The sequence below is a fragment of the Dermacentor albipictus genome, chromosome 2 (assembly GCF_038994185.2).
Source record: "Dermacentor albipictus isolate Rhodes 1998 colony chromosome 2, USDA_Dalb.pri_finalv2, whole genome shotgun sequence".
Taxonomy (NCBI): Eukaryota; Metazoa; Arthropoda; class Arachnida; order Ixodida; family Ixodidae; genus Dermacentor; species Dermacentor albipictus.
The window spans coordinates 185,404,688-185,417,770 of record NC_091822.1 but is presented as its reverse complement, the minus strand read 5'-3'; the positions used below and the strand labels follow the sequence as shown (position 1 = coordinate 185,417,770).

Here is a 13,083-nt window from a genome sequence, read left to right as displayed (position 1 = left end):
CAGTGCATGCTATATTTTTTTCTTTGAGAGGCATGAAGTGCATCCTCTAGCTGTGCTATTCCTGACTGTCTTCCAGCATACGTCTACCCCAGTATGTGACTGTTATGCTAAAGCTCGCGAATTAAATGTTGCCATGTCTGCTTGTGAAGAAAACAACATGAAAGATGAAACATGAAGTGGTGAAGAGCATCAGGGCAGGCCTGCCCAGTTCTCACAATTGAACGACATGTATTGAGAGTGTCTTGCTGTTCCTCTCTCTTTGTGTTCCCATCTTTCATGCCGATTTCATGACACACGTGTACAAAATCATTAAGCTACCAATCTTCATACCATGAGTAGCATTAAAAGTTCATGTGGTACAGGATTCAAGAAAAGGCCTACCAAGAATTGAGCATAGAAGTCAAACCGTGTTATATAGTTTGGCGGACAAGTCTGATGCCACAACCACAAAAAGAATGTTTATCTGCCTATAATGTGACTGAAGAAAGAAAAGCACTTCATTTTGGTGATGCAATACAGTGAAATGCTTAAACTCTGGAAAAATCTGGTGTCTGATTATAATACAAAAAGTGAATTAGATAGATCAAGGCTCCAAGTGAAACCTCACATTCAATACAAAATACTACTGCAGTGTCTGTAAACACTGGGCAGATGGCCTTGAATTGACAGTTGCATTCAACAGCAGCCTTTTCCAGCACACACTGTGTTCCATCACTCAGAGAGGTTGCCCGAACGTTAGCAGAGATTCAGCTCTTATGGGGAAACCATATCCCCGCAAACTTCTGACACAGACTGCAGTCAACTGCAAAAGTTTACCGATTGAGTTTACCGATTGCAGGATGTGATGAAATGCTGAATTTCACACTATGTTGTTCTAATGTTACTACAACAGGCTGAAAATCCAAATACTACCAGGCTGCATATGTCTGTCCAGGCTGTGTAAATACTCAATAGTCCATAAACTTTTGCAGTTGACTGACTGTATGTCACAGGACACGTCATACATGAATGCACAAGCAGTTATGGCCATGCAGGGCTTGGAGGGGTGTAAACGTATGAAGATAAAAACAAACAAGCAAACAAACAAAAGCAGACACAAACAAAGGCTTCACATGCTGAACAAAACAAAAGCTTTCTTTTTTTAGCCACATGGAATCCCATGATGATGGGGAAGGAGCAGGGAGGAGGGAGGTATAAAATATTCTTACAAGATATGAGTGCGCCAAACAACGCAAACAGCATCCAGTATGTTGTGCTGAAGAAGATCTGCAAAACAAAGAAATCGTTAAAGAGGTGCCAAGTTCTTTTTGTGTAACAACCACTATAAGGGCAGAGAAAGAAGCCAATGACTTCTCCAGTAAATGCAAGTCTAAAAAGAATTCTAATTCAGCTTTACCTAGTACATGCCGTCTTATATCCAAAAGGACAGCTTTATGATGAACAATATAGCATATTCAACACAGTAGACTTGACAAGAAGCACAAAGAATGACATTGTATTAAGGACTTAAAGAGTGTCAATTATGACGCACAAGAAATAGTCACAGTCTGTTCTTTTTAAAAATGTATGCATGCCCTTTGAAAATTACCTGTTGTCAGCTGTAGTATCGCTGATATCTGGTGAGCTTCACGAGTTGACATGTGTTTGGGAGTAGTTATTAGGTGCTAAGAAGCTCGATTTTGTTCCTAGCTCACAAGATTTTCCTGTTTACAGATTCACATTGAAGAACACAGATCATGCAACTGTGTCACAAATTTCATCAGATGAAGTTTACCTTGTGTCATTTTCTTTAAACCAAGGTATGTAAACAAGATTTCAGTGCGTATGAAAAGTATGTGTGCAGTGGACGTAAAAAAATAAAGATCCGGAAAAGTTTTTGCTCGTGCTGCAGTAAACGGATATGGCACGTAACCTGAAGCAGCCTACAAGCTTTGTTATATTAGCCCCGATTTTAGTGCCACTTATATTTTAGCTCTCAGAGCAATAGTCTTAAAATACTGGTCATCAGAAGATGAGAGAGTTATAATTATTAAGTACACAATTCCGTGTTAACAGAGTAACAGCCCTGACACTTTTTTACTACCTTATGTCCCATTCTACACATAAATTGTGCACCAATTCAAGAAAGACATCTGCTGTTCGTAAGTAGAAACACAAGAGGAAGTTATTAAGTATTTTTTACCAAAATGAAGCAGTGCCACTACTCTTCTAGAACTAAATTTCCATTATTTGCATGATGGTAAAGAAACAAGCAGTTAGAGGAGAAAATCACAAATTAAGGGTGACTGCCTAGTTTACAATAATGTTCATAGAATGACATCGCAGATTTTGTAGCACCTTTACAAATTTAATGTCTTTTTTTTCTGAACAAAAGGCCTAAATATGGGATCAGATTTATATTTCCTCCAAACTGCAAACCAAACAATAAATAACTAATTGCTAATAATAATAACAACAGTATTCTGGGGTGTTAAGTGCAAAAACCATGATTTGATTATGAGGCAACAAAAACTAACCTCAACCTCCCACTGCTGTAACCAGCAATGTCACGAGCTGTTTCCGAAATCCAGAAATGGTGCTGCTACACAACTTTTGCTCGTACATTGCTTACTAGCTTTACTAGTGCCTTTACTAGAGCCCGAGGGCTGTATTAATGGTCAATCACTTTTGGAAATATCCCTGTCAATCTGCATTGATTGACTAAGTGAGCCAAATTGAATTAAATCGCGCACATCCCAAAAGTTATTTTCACACCATGCACTTTTAGAACGTATTGACCGTATCTTCATTACTCCAATGAGTCGTCAGAGTGGACATTACGTCCCACAAGGTGTGAAGGCATCCTGAAAGATGACTGCTTTGCCCTTTGAAGGCGGTGAAACCCAAGTGAAACTTGTTCGATGTAGTTGTCACTGTTACAAGACATGGTACTTTGAATCGCACCAATCTGTATACTGTGGGTCTCCTGCTTTAACGTTTCTAACACACTTTGGTGTCCCTTTATAAATACTGACAGCAAACTACAGAATGGAGTCACTTTTGGCACCCAAGGTCTTCAAAAAACCGCTCACCCAGCCCCTAATATCAGCAATAGTGTCTTCAGTGCGGTCCACTTGGAACCAGATGAGCCCACACACAACGCCCAGGCCGATGGTCTGGACCCAGTTGAGCTTGGACAGCATGCGGCCCTTGGCTTCGAGGAAGTTGCGCCGCGTCAGCACCGACACCTGAGTCCAGAAGGACGTTGGCCACTTTTGCTCATGGCCCAAGTCATCCTGGCTGCTGAACACAGAGCTGCCAACTTCAGACCACGAAGAGCGACCCGAGTCCTCGTCGTCACGAATGGCTGCATTGCAAAAGGCGGAGAGGAAGAAAATGAACTTTCAGGTGAGCTGTGCCAACATTCTTAGAATTGCTTCTACGAAATAAATTAGAAACCTAGTTATACAGAGCTTGTAAACGAAGCTTGTTTCTTGTTTCAATGAAATAAATGAAAAGCCTAGCTATACATGGTTGGTAAATGAAGAGAGGCCTCCAAGCATATAAAAAGCTGTCAGCATCAAAAGCATTTTTTTTTCAAAAATATTGTTGCTTTTGATCAGGGTGCAAAATGTCATTAATGTGCCCTTAAACTGTTACTTTAACTTTTCCAGCTCATTGCTTTTTTTTTCAGATAGCAAGTCACTTAAAGTTTCAGTGTTCGCATTTCTACAAACTTCAGCTCCATTCTGGTTCCAAAGAAAAGACACTTCATGTTGCACTTGTAGCCAAAGAAATATGAAACAATATGTTCTGCACAGCCTAAAGCCAGTAAGCATTATAACCATGAAATATTAATCAAATTAAATATCAAAGAATTTAAATTAACAGCAGTAATTTTCTACACTGAAATAAGAAGCTCCAGTCAAGGCTACCTGCCAACTGCAGAAAGAAAAATGACGTCTGTTAAAATCATGTTCAGTCAACAGGCAACAAACTTGTACTCATGATTCCAAAGAGAACAGTATCAGAAATAATAAAGTCAGCTATAAGAATGAAAGATGTTTGCAGGCAATATCATGACATTTGTAATTTTGCAATGTCAAGGTATGGAAAAATTTTGTTGCATTCTGTGACATTATTCTCAAGCACTGATGTTTTGCAAAGCTTTGTGGCTAAATTCAGCAGAGAAATTTAGCCCTAGAAATGCAAAACTGGTCGTGCAAGCCATGCAGCTCAAAGGAAACGAGATGGGAGCTCAGCTTTTATTCCCATGAGGTAGAAAAAATGTACAATCAGTGCAGCCCCATGCACTAGTGAAAAACTACAAGAAAAACACAGGCACTAACAGGAACATGGCACAAACATGACAAAATCATAACACAAGCAGCAGACATTTGCAAGAGCATGTTTGAAACTTGTGGCGCACCAATTTTGCTGTACACTGTGGGGATCTTCTTCTCGGGGTCAAGCATCACTCGCAATTCCACTTGCTTGGACTTTTCTGTGCCTGGCTTGTCATCCTCCGACACAGCCCAGACGTATTGCTGGTTGTCCCCGTGAAGTTCTTTGTGACACGAGTCCTCCTCGGCGTGCCTGTGAAGTGAATGTCGGCAACAATGTCACTACAAAAGAAGTGCAACGTCTTGCTTTCCCTTCTCCCCCATTTGTTTTGTTTTCTTTTCTTTCTTTTCTGCCAAGTATTTTGTATTTCTGTGCACATAGTATGAGTATATAAAACAGATGTGTATTGCATTTAACGGTTTTCTGAACGTATTTCAGTGTAGCACAACCAGCAGAAGAACGCAGGACAGACAAGAGACATACATAGTGCTTGTATCCTGTTTCTTCTTTGTGTCCTTGTACAGGTTGTGCTTTGTAGCAAGTGCTACGATTGGGTGGAGGTCTCATTTTCCCTTAATTTTTTGTGCTACACCACAAAATGTTAAAGCTGATGTAGCAACAAGTCTAAATCTCAACCCTAATGATTTCTTCGGTCATTTACTCTGACGTGTATCTGTGCTATGCTAAGTATACATATCAGGTACACAGCTACGTGATCTTAAATACAGTAAAACCTCGTTAAACCGTACCCGCTTAAACAGTAGTTTCGGTTTAAACGTAGTAAAGTCAATTCCCCGACTCGGCGGCCATTGAACATAATGTATTTTGTATACGCATAAACCGTACCAGCTTATTGCGTACGCATCGGTTAAAACGTAGCGTTCCCACTTTTCGTCGCGCAAACACGGCGGTGCGTCGTCTCCATCGGGCGGCCCGGCAGAACAACAAGCCTCAGAGATCGGTACAACGGCCTCCAAGCGCCCTGTGCGTTTGCACGTGAAGCCGCATCAACATCAACATCATTTCGACGCCGCATGGACGCCGTGCCGGAGAGCGTTGTGGCGTCGTGCAAGCGAGGACTCGCGTCATGCCGAAGCTAGGATAAAAAAGACGCCGGGTGCTCAGCATAGAAGAAAAGGTAGACATCGTCCGTGCTACCGAACGTGACACGAAGAAGTCGGCGCTGGCCCGCGATATGGATCTGCTGTTGACTACAGTGTGTGGCATTTGGAATGCGAAGTTGCTCGGCAGCGCTGCTGCGACCGCGAAGAGATGTCGGCTACGAGGTTCGACTTTTCACCATCGTTGCCGCCGTTGTTGCCGAAGTGTCAACTAGCGACAGTGATGAGGACGACACGGAAAGCGACAGCACGGGCTATTCAGGCCCGACAGTGGCAGAAGCTGCGCGTTACGTCAGCCTCATGAATGCGATCGTCGCAAGGAGAACAGGGGCGCGATAACGTAACTATTCCAAACGGAAAGTTCTCCGAACTCCGGCACCCGGCAATGATAAAGGCGCCCCGGGACTTATGCAGCACTACTGCGCGCGTGCACGGAGAATACGCAACGCCAACGAGGAATCTGCCGTGCGAGTGTTTGCCGAGAGGAGGAGGGCTGGCTGAGAAGCTGGCACGCAGCTTCAGTAAGTTTGAGGCCGCTGTCGTCGTGCTAGGCCGCCGCGATATCAAACGAAAATAACAATTACGTCCCGCGAAGTGAATAAATACTGCATGTTTTTCCCCTTTCCTCGCACTCTCTCTGAGTTCCGTTTTCGACAGATAAGTGGGCGATCTCATGCTATTTCGCTTAAACAGTACTACCGTTTAGTACGTACTTTTTCCGAGCTCCGGCCGACTACGGTTTAACGAGGTTTCACTGTAATACAATAATACATACAGAAGAATTTATTGAATTGAATTATGCAGCTTAACTTAAGTTACAAAGACCGTCGCAGTAAGAAGACTCCAGGTTAATTCTGATTACCCGAGATTCTTCAACCCAAGGTATGGTACACAAGTGTATTTGCATACCCCTTCCATTGGAATGCTGCAGCGGTGACCAAAAATCTAACCCACAACCTTGTGTTAAGCCGCAGCATGCCACAGCAACTAAGCCACCGTGGCAGGTCAAAGAATTTACATAGAAAATTTGCATATGCCTACTGCTGAGCTAGGCTGCTATAAGTGTGTCTTCTTCTACATCGCCGGATCAAGCCAACGTTTTATGTAATGCTTCATTCAGTTACAAAAGATCAGTTATGAAGCTTGTGTTTTGTAAGAAAGAGCGGTCACAAGATTTCTGGTATAATGTTGAACTTCATTAGGACAAAAAAATACCTTCGCTGCATTTGATATACATGTAAACATATATCCATTATATGCCGATATTGGCAACAAAAAAAAAGCATTCTAAATTTACTCTCTTATATCCATGTTGGTTATATAGAGGTTCGAATTGTTGACAAATGGGCATACTTGTGCTGGAAGGTCTTCCAGACATGTTTGTGACACTGCGGGCAATTGACGACGTTCGCAGCCGCCCCGTTGTAGTTGCACTGGCTCTCCACGTCTTCTGGACTGTGGTAGACCTCGCTAGTTTCAAGTAGCTGCTTTGGGTAGTCTGGGTGTTTTCTGTGGAAAAAGCCAGGTGCTTGGGATCAGCTGAGGCATAGCATCAAATCAGTTCTCTTACTGCAGTCCAGTAGTTGACAACATACGAGTGGGAACGAAAAAGTGTTAATGAATTTTAGCCTGAAATGTACTGCCCAGAGCAATATTCCCTCCCACCCCCCTCCCCCTAACGCACAGTTTCCGAAATTTCAGGTTTGTAACCAAAGGCAGTTCATGCAGCTTTCAGTGGGAGTTGCACAATGTGGCTTGGCAGCGACTTGAGAAAAGACTGGATATGATTTGCCTTCATGTCGTGGTTCGGCTGCTCTTCAGCACCACACTGAAATATGATCCAGTAAACATTTGGGTCTTAATGCACTTGACAAGCAGGCAGGCGTATAGAAATTTTTAGCCCATAACAAAGCTCTAATAAAACATTCTTCAGTCTACTTTTTTCATAACCTTCACATGTTAATCCAAGCTATGAGTATGTCCAACCACATCGCCAGTCTCTCTATCCTAGCTCATTTGCCATTTAGTATGAGCTCCCAGACAAAACCACAGCATCACCTTAGCTTATTACTGTCGAACAGAAACCGAACAGTTTGCAATGTCACAGCATCGTGCTTTTCCTGCATGCCACTTAATGCAAAATATGGAAATGATGAAATGCTGCAGCTGTGACCAGAGTAACCAATTCATTACAAGTGGATATGAGCTTGTTGTCCATCCAAAGCTGCTATTGCAGTTTTGGGGGCCTGTTGGCATTTAAGTTTTGCCAGTTCGAAAACTTGCAATCTGACACACGATTCCTGAATTCATCAGCCCCTCCGCATACAGGTAGCCTGGACTGGTGCCTTCATTTCCACCTTTATCTCTCACTAAACAAGATAAGTAACCAAGAACTAGGCCACATTGCTTATAGCACACATAGCATTGAAGCGAATTTTCCACAGCCAGCTCTTGACCAATTTGCCCTCAATTTTTTTTTTAATCAAGATCGGCTATCTCTTAAAATAAGTACTATAATAGGCTACCAAATGTGACAATCAAATAAGCAATATTTTTTAGTTAGAACTTTTGGGTAGGTCATTCCATTTGCTTTCAGCTATTCATGGCCAAGTTGAGCCACCTATTTCAGCTTGTTTTAGTAAGGGCTGCCTGCTTGTTGGCCCAAATTTATCTAATCATCCTGACAGTGACCGAAGTTGAGAACTTTCATACAGAACATAGGATGTTATATAAGCTAAGCTACTGTGTCTGCAGGTTTGTTTGCTTGCATGTTATTATGCACCAAGTCTTGCAGCATTATTAATGGAGACAGCACTAAAATCCCACACCCCTGTGTCATCAAATTGCGTGAACTCAAATTTTTCACAAAAGATGGTGTTTGATGCTTGGCCTCGTAGAACATGGCACCCGATAGCAATAACCGCATATCTTGCTCGCAACAACCTGAAACAGCTCCCTACGAAAATCTGACAATATGGTTTCCGCTTTATTAGGCAATTCAGTGTACTTCAGACCGATTCAAGACTGAGTATAACATTACTGAAGAGGTCAAAGAATCTTCAGCACTTAATAGTAATTGATTGGCAGTGGTTGAACAAGAGATGTTTCTGAAGCTTCTTGCCTCAGTTTTTGTCTCGAGACATATCTTGTGTGACCACTGTTGAACACTTCAAGGTTCATTCTCCCTGTGAAGCTCAATCTTGTCAAGATTAACAGCAAATGGACAAAAATGATAAACGCATTTTCATTTTTTCAAAAATGATATACTTGAGTATGACCAAAAATGGGCATACAACATGGTGTTGTTAACTCGTTAATTCCCAATTTATCATATGTGCTATTCTAAGTTTTAACGCAAGATCAACAATTGCATTTTGAATATTCTGGAGTGATGTTTCCAGCTGTGGATAGGTCAACAAACAAATTATTTATTAGCTAATTACTACATTAAGACTGGAAAATACAAGGAAACTTGTACGTAATGTCTGGAGAAATTGTTCTTTGTTTTGTTGGTGGTGGGCATGCCAATATATACTCGAAATGTGGCCTCCTCTATAAAGAATGTTCACAATTTTAGAAGAACAGCACTCCTGCGCCATTCCTCAACTCAAGATGATGTCACTGTCATAGTTGGCAGCTGTCATTACGTCTGTCGACAAGGATAACAAATGTGCAACACATTCCTTACATTAAAGGGAGCACTGGCATAAACATTGAATGCCGCTTCTTTTTTTTTTCTTCTTCCCGTTTGATTAGAAGGCAGCAAATGTTGTAAACATGGTATAAGGCCTCGATTCTTTTAATACATGACAAATCATAAGCTATACATCTTGTAATGCAACGAGTTGGAATAAAGCGCGACTTCTTGGTTTTAGGGTCTGTTGACAAAGGGTCCTCTACACGTCACAAAAATTGGACGTAGTCATCAAATGCTATCGCAAGCTACTCTAGCACGTGATGATCAGTCTGGTGCAGTTGTCACAAGCTACACCATGATGAACCAAAAGCTGGACATGCACTGTGTCAGCCATTCATCCTTCTTCCACTCTGAACTTTTCTTAATTTGACATGTGATCAGCTTGGTCCTCTGCTGCCACTTTCTTCGAAAGATGCCTAGAAAGATGCCTAGATGCCTTCGAAAGGCTGTAAAAATGCAGCTTTGAACAGTCGACCAGACTGTGTATGACTCAGTGCAACACACCCCATACCAACAGACCACACTCCATTTGGTTTGTATCACATCAAATGGCAGTAAAATTCACGAGTTGTTGCACATCTGAGGAATTGAAGCCCAATAGTGTGATAATGAAGTCGGCAGCTGTCTAATAAGGTGGCAAAAAGGCACCAGTGCTCCTTTTTTACAGCATAACCCAGATGATCTGGGTTTCTAAGAAGCACTGGAAAAAGAAGGTTAACAGCTGGGAAAATGTAACAGTGAATAAGGCCCCAAATGCCACAGCAACGTCAAAAACAGCTCTGAATGGCTGCTAGCACAGCGATTAGTGATCTCGGAGCTCATACTGTGAATGGAGATGGTGCGTGCATGTGTATGTGTAAATAAACAACACATACAATGCTGCGTAACAGTGGCCCATTTCTAATTTTAATATGCTTCAACACAATATTTTCTGTATGCTTCACTGCATAACATGGTGTTATTGTGGCAAAGCCAATTTGATGCAAACAGCAAATACAATTGTGCAGAGACGTGCCTATTGGGACTGACAGTCTCATACTTCCGGCATTTCACAGTGAGGCAACAGGCAGGGCTCAACTGGCTGAACTAACAATAAACATTCATCTTATACATTCATCTTCGTATCAAGAGCGACATTGCCTCTGCACCGCTAAATTTATGTGACCGCCGCGTTCACGCGCGACATAAAATGCAGGAACATTTACCGAATGGCAACATATCTAATTGGACCATAACACATAGGAGTCAATGGGCTTTAAGTTTGGACTGCAAAAACGCAATGTAACAGCTCGGACAACGCAACAGCGAGGAATGTATGAACAGGGCTCTGCTGTATTAGCCCTCTTTAAAGCCTCTCTGAAAAGCAAACAGTCCGCTCACCAGCCCCTTCCCTTGCATGAAAGGCAAGCAAGTGCAGTTAGTCAAAGTGTGAAGGTGTGGATGCAGGCCTTTAAGCTATTCAGGGTGCAGCTGTTGCGAATTTACTGTGGACTGCACAGAGCTGACAGGATTCTTTTTGTTTCTCTTTTTCTTTTTCTTTCTGCTAGTTCTTCCAATTTCCTGCCAGTACATAAATGGGTTAGTGCTGATTCCAGTAACCATGCATGGCCCAGCAAAAGCGTGAATGAATGTGACCTAGTCTCGAGGGCTCGAATCCAGTGTTGATTTGAACAGCAGCAAGCCGTCCATTTCTGGACAGCAAATGTCATCTGCAATGCATATCAATATCAGAACGAGTCAAACGATTAAGCCACTCCATCGCTAAGTGTGATGTCAAGACCATTAAAACAAAAAACAACGAGCTGATGATAAGATTTCACAGGCTGTTGTGGGGCAGTTCTCTTCACGACAGTCAGATGCATCTTCCTGTTGACAGCATGGAAGGACTGGGCTGTTTATCACCCCCAAGAGTAATGATGGCTTGTGCCAGATATGTAAACCAACCATGAAAGTTTTGGGGGCATGGAAATTGCAATATAGTTCATTGTTCTGTTTTTATTTACCTCTCAGATGATTTCACCAATTGAGTGTGATTTAGAAGGGAAGCACACAACACTTCACTTTTCAGTTGTATGAATGTAAGCTGGCTAGGAGTAGATTTTTTCACCAATCCAGGTTCCGAAAACTTTTGAGGTCGGGGGCACATTTAGCACGCAAGTATCTGAATGGATTGAAATAATGGCGGGAAATATAAAGCGCCAACCAATCACTGAAAAAGGTATGTGCCCGGTATTTCCCACCATGAATTTTCCCGACCAGACGGGTTTCCGTTGAACCCTGGATTGAATTGAAATAATGATCAAAGAGTGCTTTGATGACATTAGTCAAACTCATTCCATCTACATATACTTACTTTAGTTCTTGTGCACTCAGGATAATTTTCTCTTGGATTTCGGGTGACCTCTTCACTTGTTCAACTGAAAAAGATGTTTTAGCCACCGATAAGTACATAGCGAATCGTACTCAATGATACAGGGCAATTCACAGATATTGACAGGCACCAGAAATGGCGGTTTCTAAGCTCTTGTTTCCAGCGAACTTTCTAGGTGACAAACTCACATCCCCAAATAAATAATCAGACCGTTATTTGTAGTCATGTTACAAGACTCCACCAAGGTGAACCACACAATCTATAAACAAGGTTTTCGGCTAAATTAAGCATCTTGGCTTTCCAGGAGTTCAGAAGTGTGGCCAAATACATTTGCCCACATGTGATATATAGGGTCTTGTGCATGACTGTGGGTGTTTCTACAAGATGGCATCTCTACAAGTGGCCATATGCTCAAGGTGGCAAGGTCAGACATCTTTTTGCTTTCTTGTCCAGGTCCTATATTTGCTTGGACATGATGGGGCGTGCCATATCTGGCTGTAGAGCAACTCATAATTCTGTTTGGACTATGTTTTATATGTTGAAGTTATATGTACAAGGTTAACTTTATATCAATTAAAGATGTTTTACAATTCAAATGAAACTATGTGGCCCCTAGACATCCAGTTCAACTGTTCTGAATCTTCTGTTTATGTAGAATCTGAAATGTAGGTTTTTCACTCCAAGAGGTAGTCAAGCATTTCAGTCACATTATGGGCAGCTATGCAACTTTGCAACATGGCCATCAGTCATATCGCCAGGTGAATGCTCCATCATGCATGTGCAAAAACACCTAAATACAGCTGCAGATGTGTCAAACTAGCGAAAATGAGATCAACTAAGTGATCACAACTCTGAAGAAAAATATTAATGCATCAACAAAAGTCAACAAAAAAGCTACCCCTATAACAAAGCTTTACAGGGCAGTAAGCACAATTATCACACATATAAAAGTCAACATATATTAAAGTGAATGCCTTCAAGCGAACATTCATGTTTCTCCTGCTTTGAAACTGCATACATAGGTAGCTCGAACAAAATGTGCTACTTTCGGGAGGTCTAAAGAAATGAAGGCTTTAACAAAAAGCAACATCTCACTTATTAGAGATACCACAATGTAGCCAACTGTCATGTAATATGTTCAAGGAAAACACACATTTCGACGATTACTAGCAGCAGCACAACAGTCTCAAGATTATCAAATGTGCAAGGCAGTTGAACACAAAAGTAGAGACACTTACGGATGAAATCAGCTGGGTTAAAATGCTGCTGGATTTGAAGACCTATGCTGCTGAAGAAGTCAACTACTTTGTTGACGTCACCATAGTAGGCTGTCTGCAAAGCAAAGGTTCCATAATTATCTCACTAGATTGAAACATTGTGATAGCTCTCGCCAATGGGAGACATGACAATGAGAAGCTGTTTTTTTCAGAATCATTTTACACATGCTGTAACAGGAGTGCCCAGATTAATTTTCACCGCCTGAGCTTTTTAAATGTGTGTTGATATATAAATCTGCAAGCGTTATTGCATTTTGCCTCGATTGGGATGGAGCCACAATGAATGGGAAATAA

At 41.7% G+C, this 13,083-nt stretch overlaps 1 protein-coding gene across 4 annotated transcripts in view; it reads right to left on the bottom strand.

Moving 5' to 3' along the window:
• E23 (Early gene at 23) overlaps window positions 1-13,083 on the bottom strand; it is a 219,741-nt gene that overhangs the window by 16,976 nt on the left and 189,682 nt on the right. For all 4 annotated transcript variants that reach the window (XM_065454131.2, XM_065454146.2, XM_065454139.2 and 1 more), the window contains exons 7-12: window positions 12,751-12,844; window positions 11,495-11,558; window positions 6,798-6,953; window positions 4,409-4,575; window positions 3,072-3,346; window positions 1,209-1,266 (exon numbers count right to left, since the gene is read on the bottom strand). In XM_065454131.2, coding sequence (XP_065310203.1) covers window positions 1,209-1,266; window positions 3,072-3,346; window positions 4,409-4,575; window positions 6,798-6,953; window positions 11,495-11,558; window positions 12,751-12,844 — 814 coding nt within the window. The remainder of the gene's footprint in view (window positions 1-1,208; window positions 1,267-3,071; window positions 3,347-4,408; window positions 4,576-6,797; window positions 6,954-11,494; window positions 11,559-12,750; window positions 12,845-13,083) is intronic.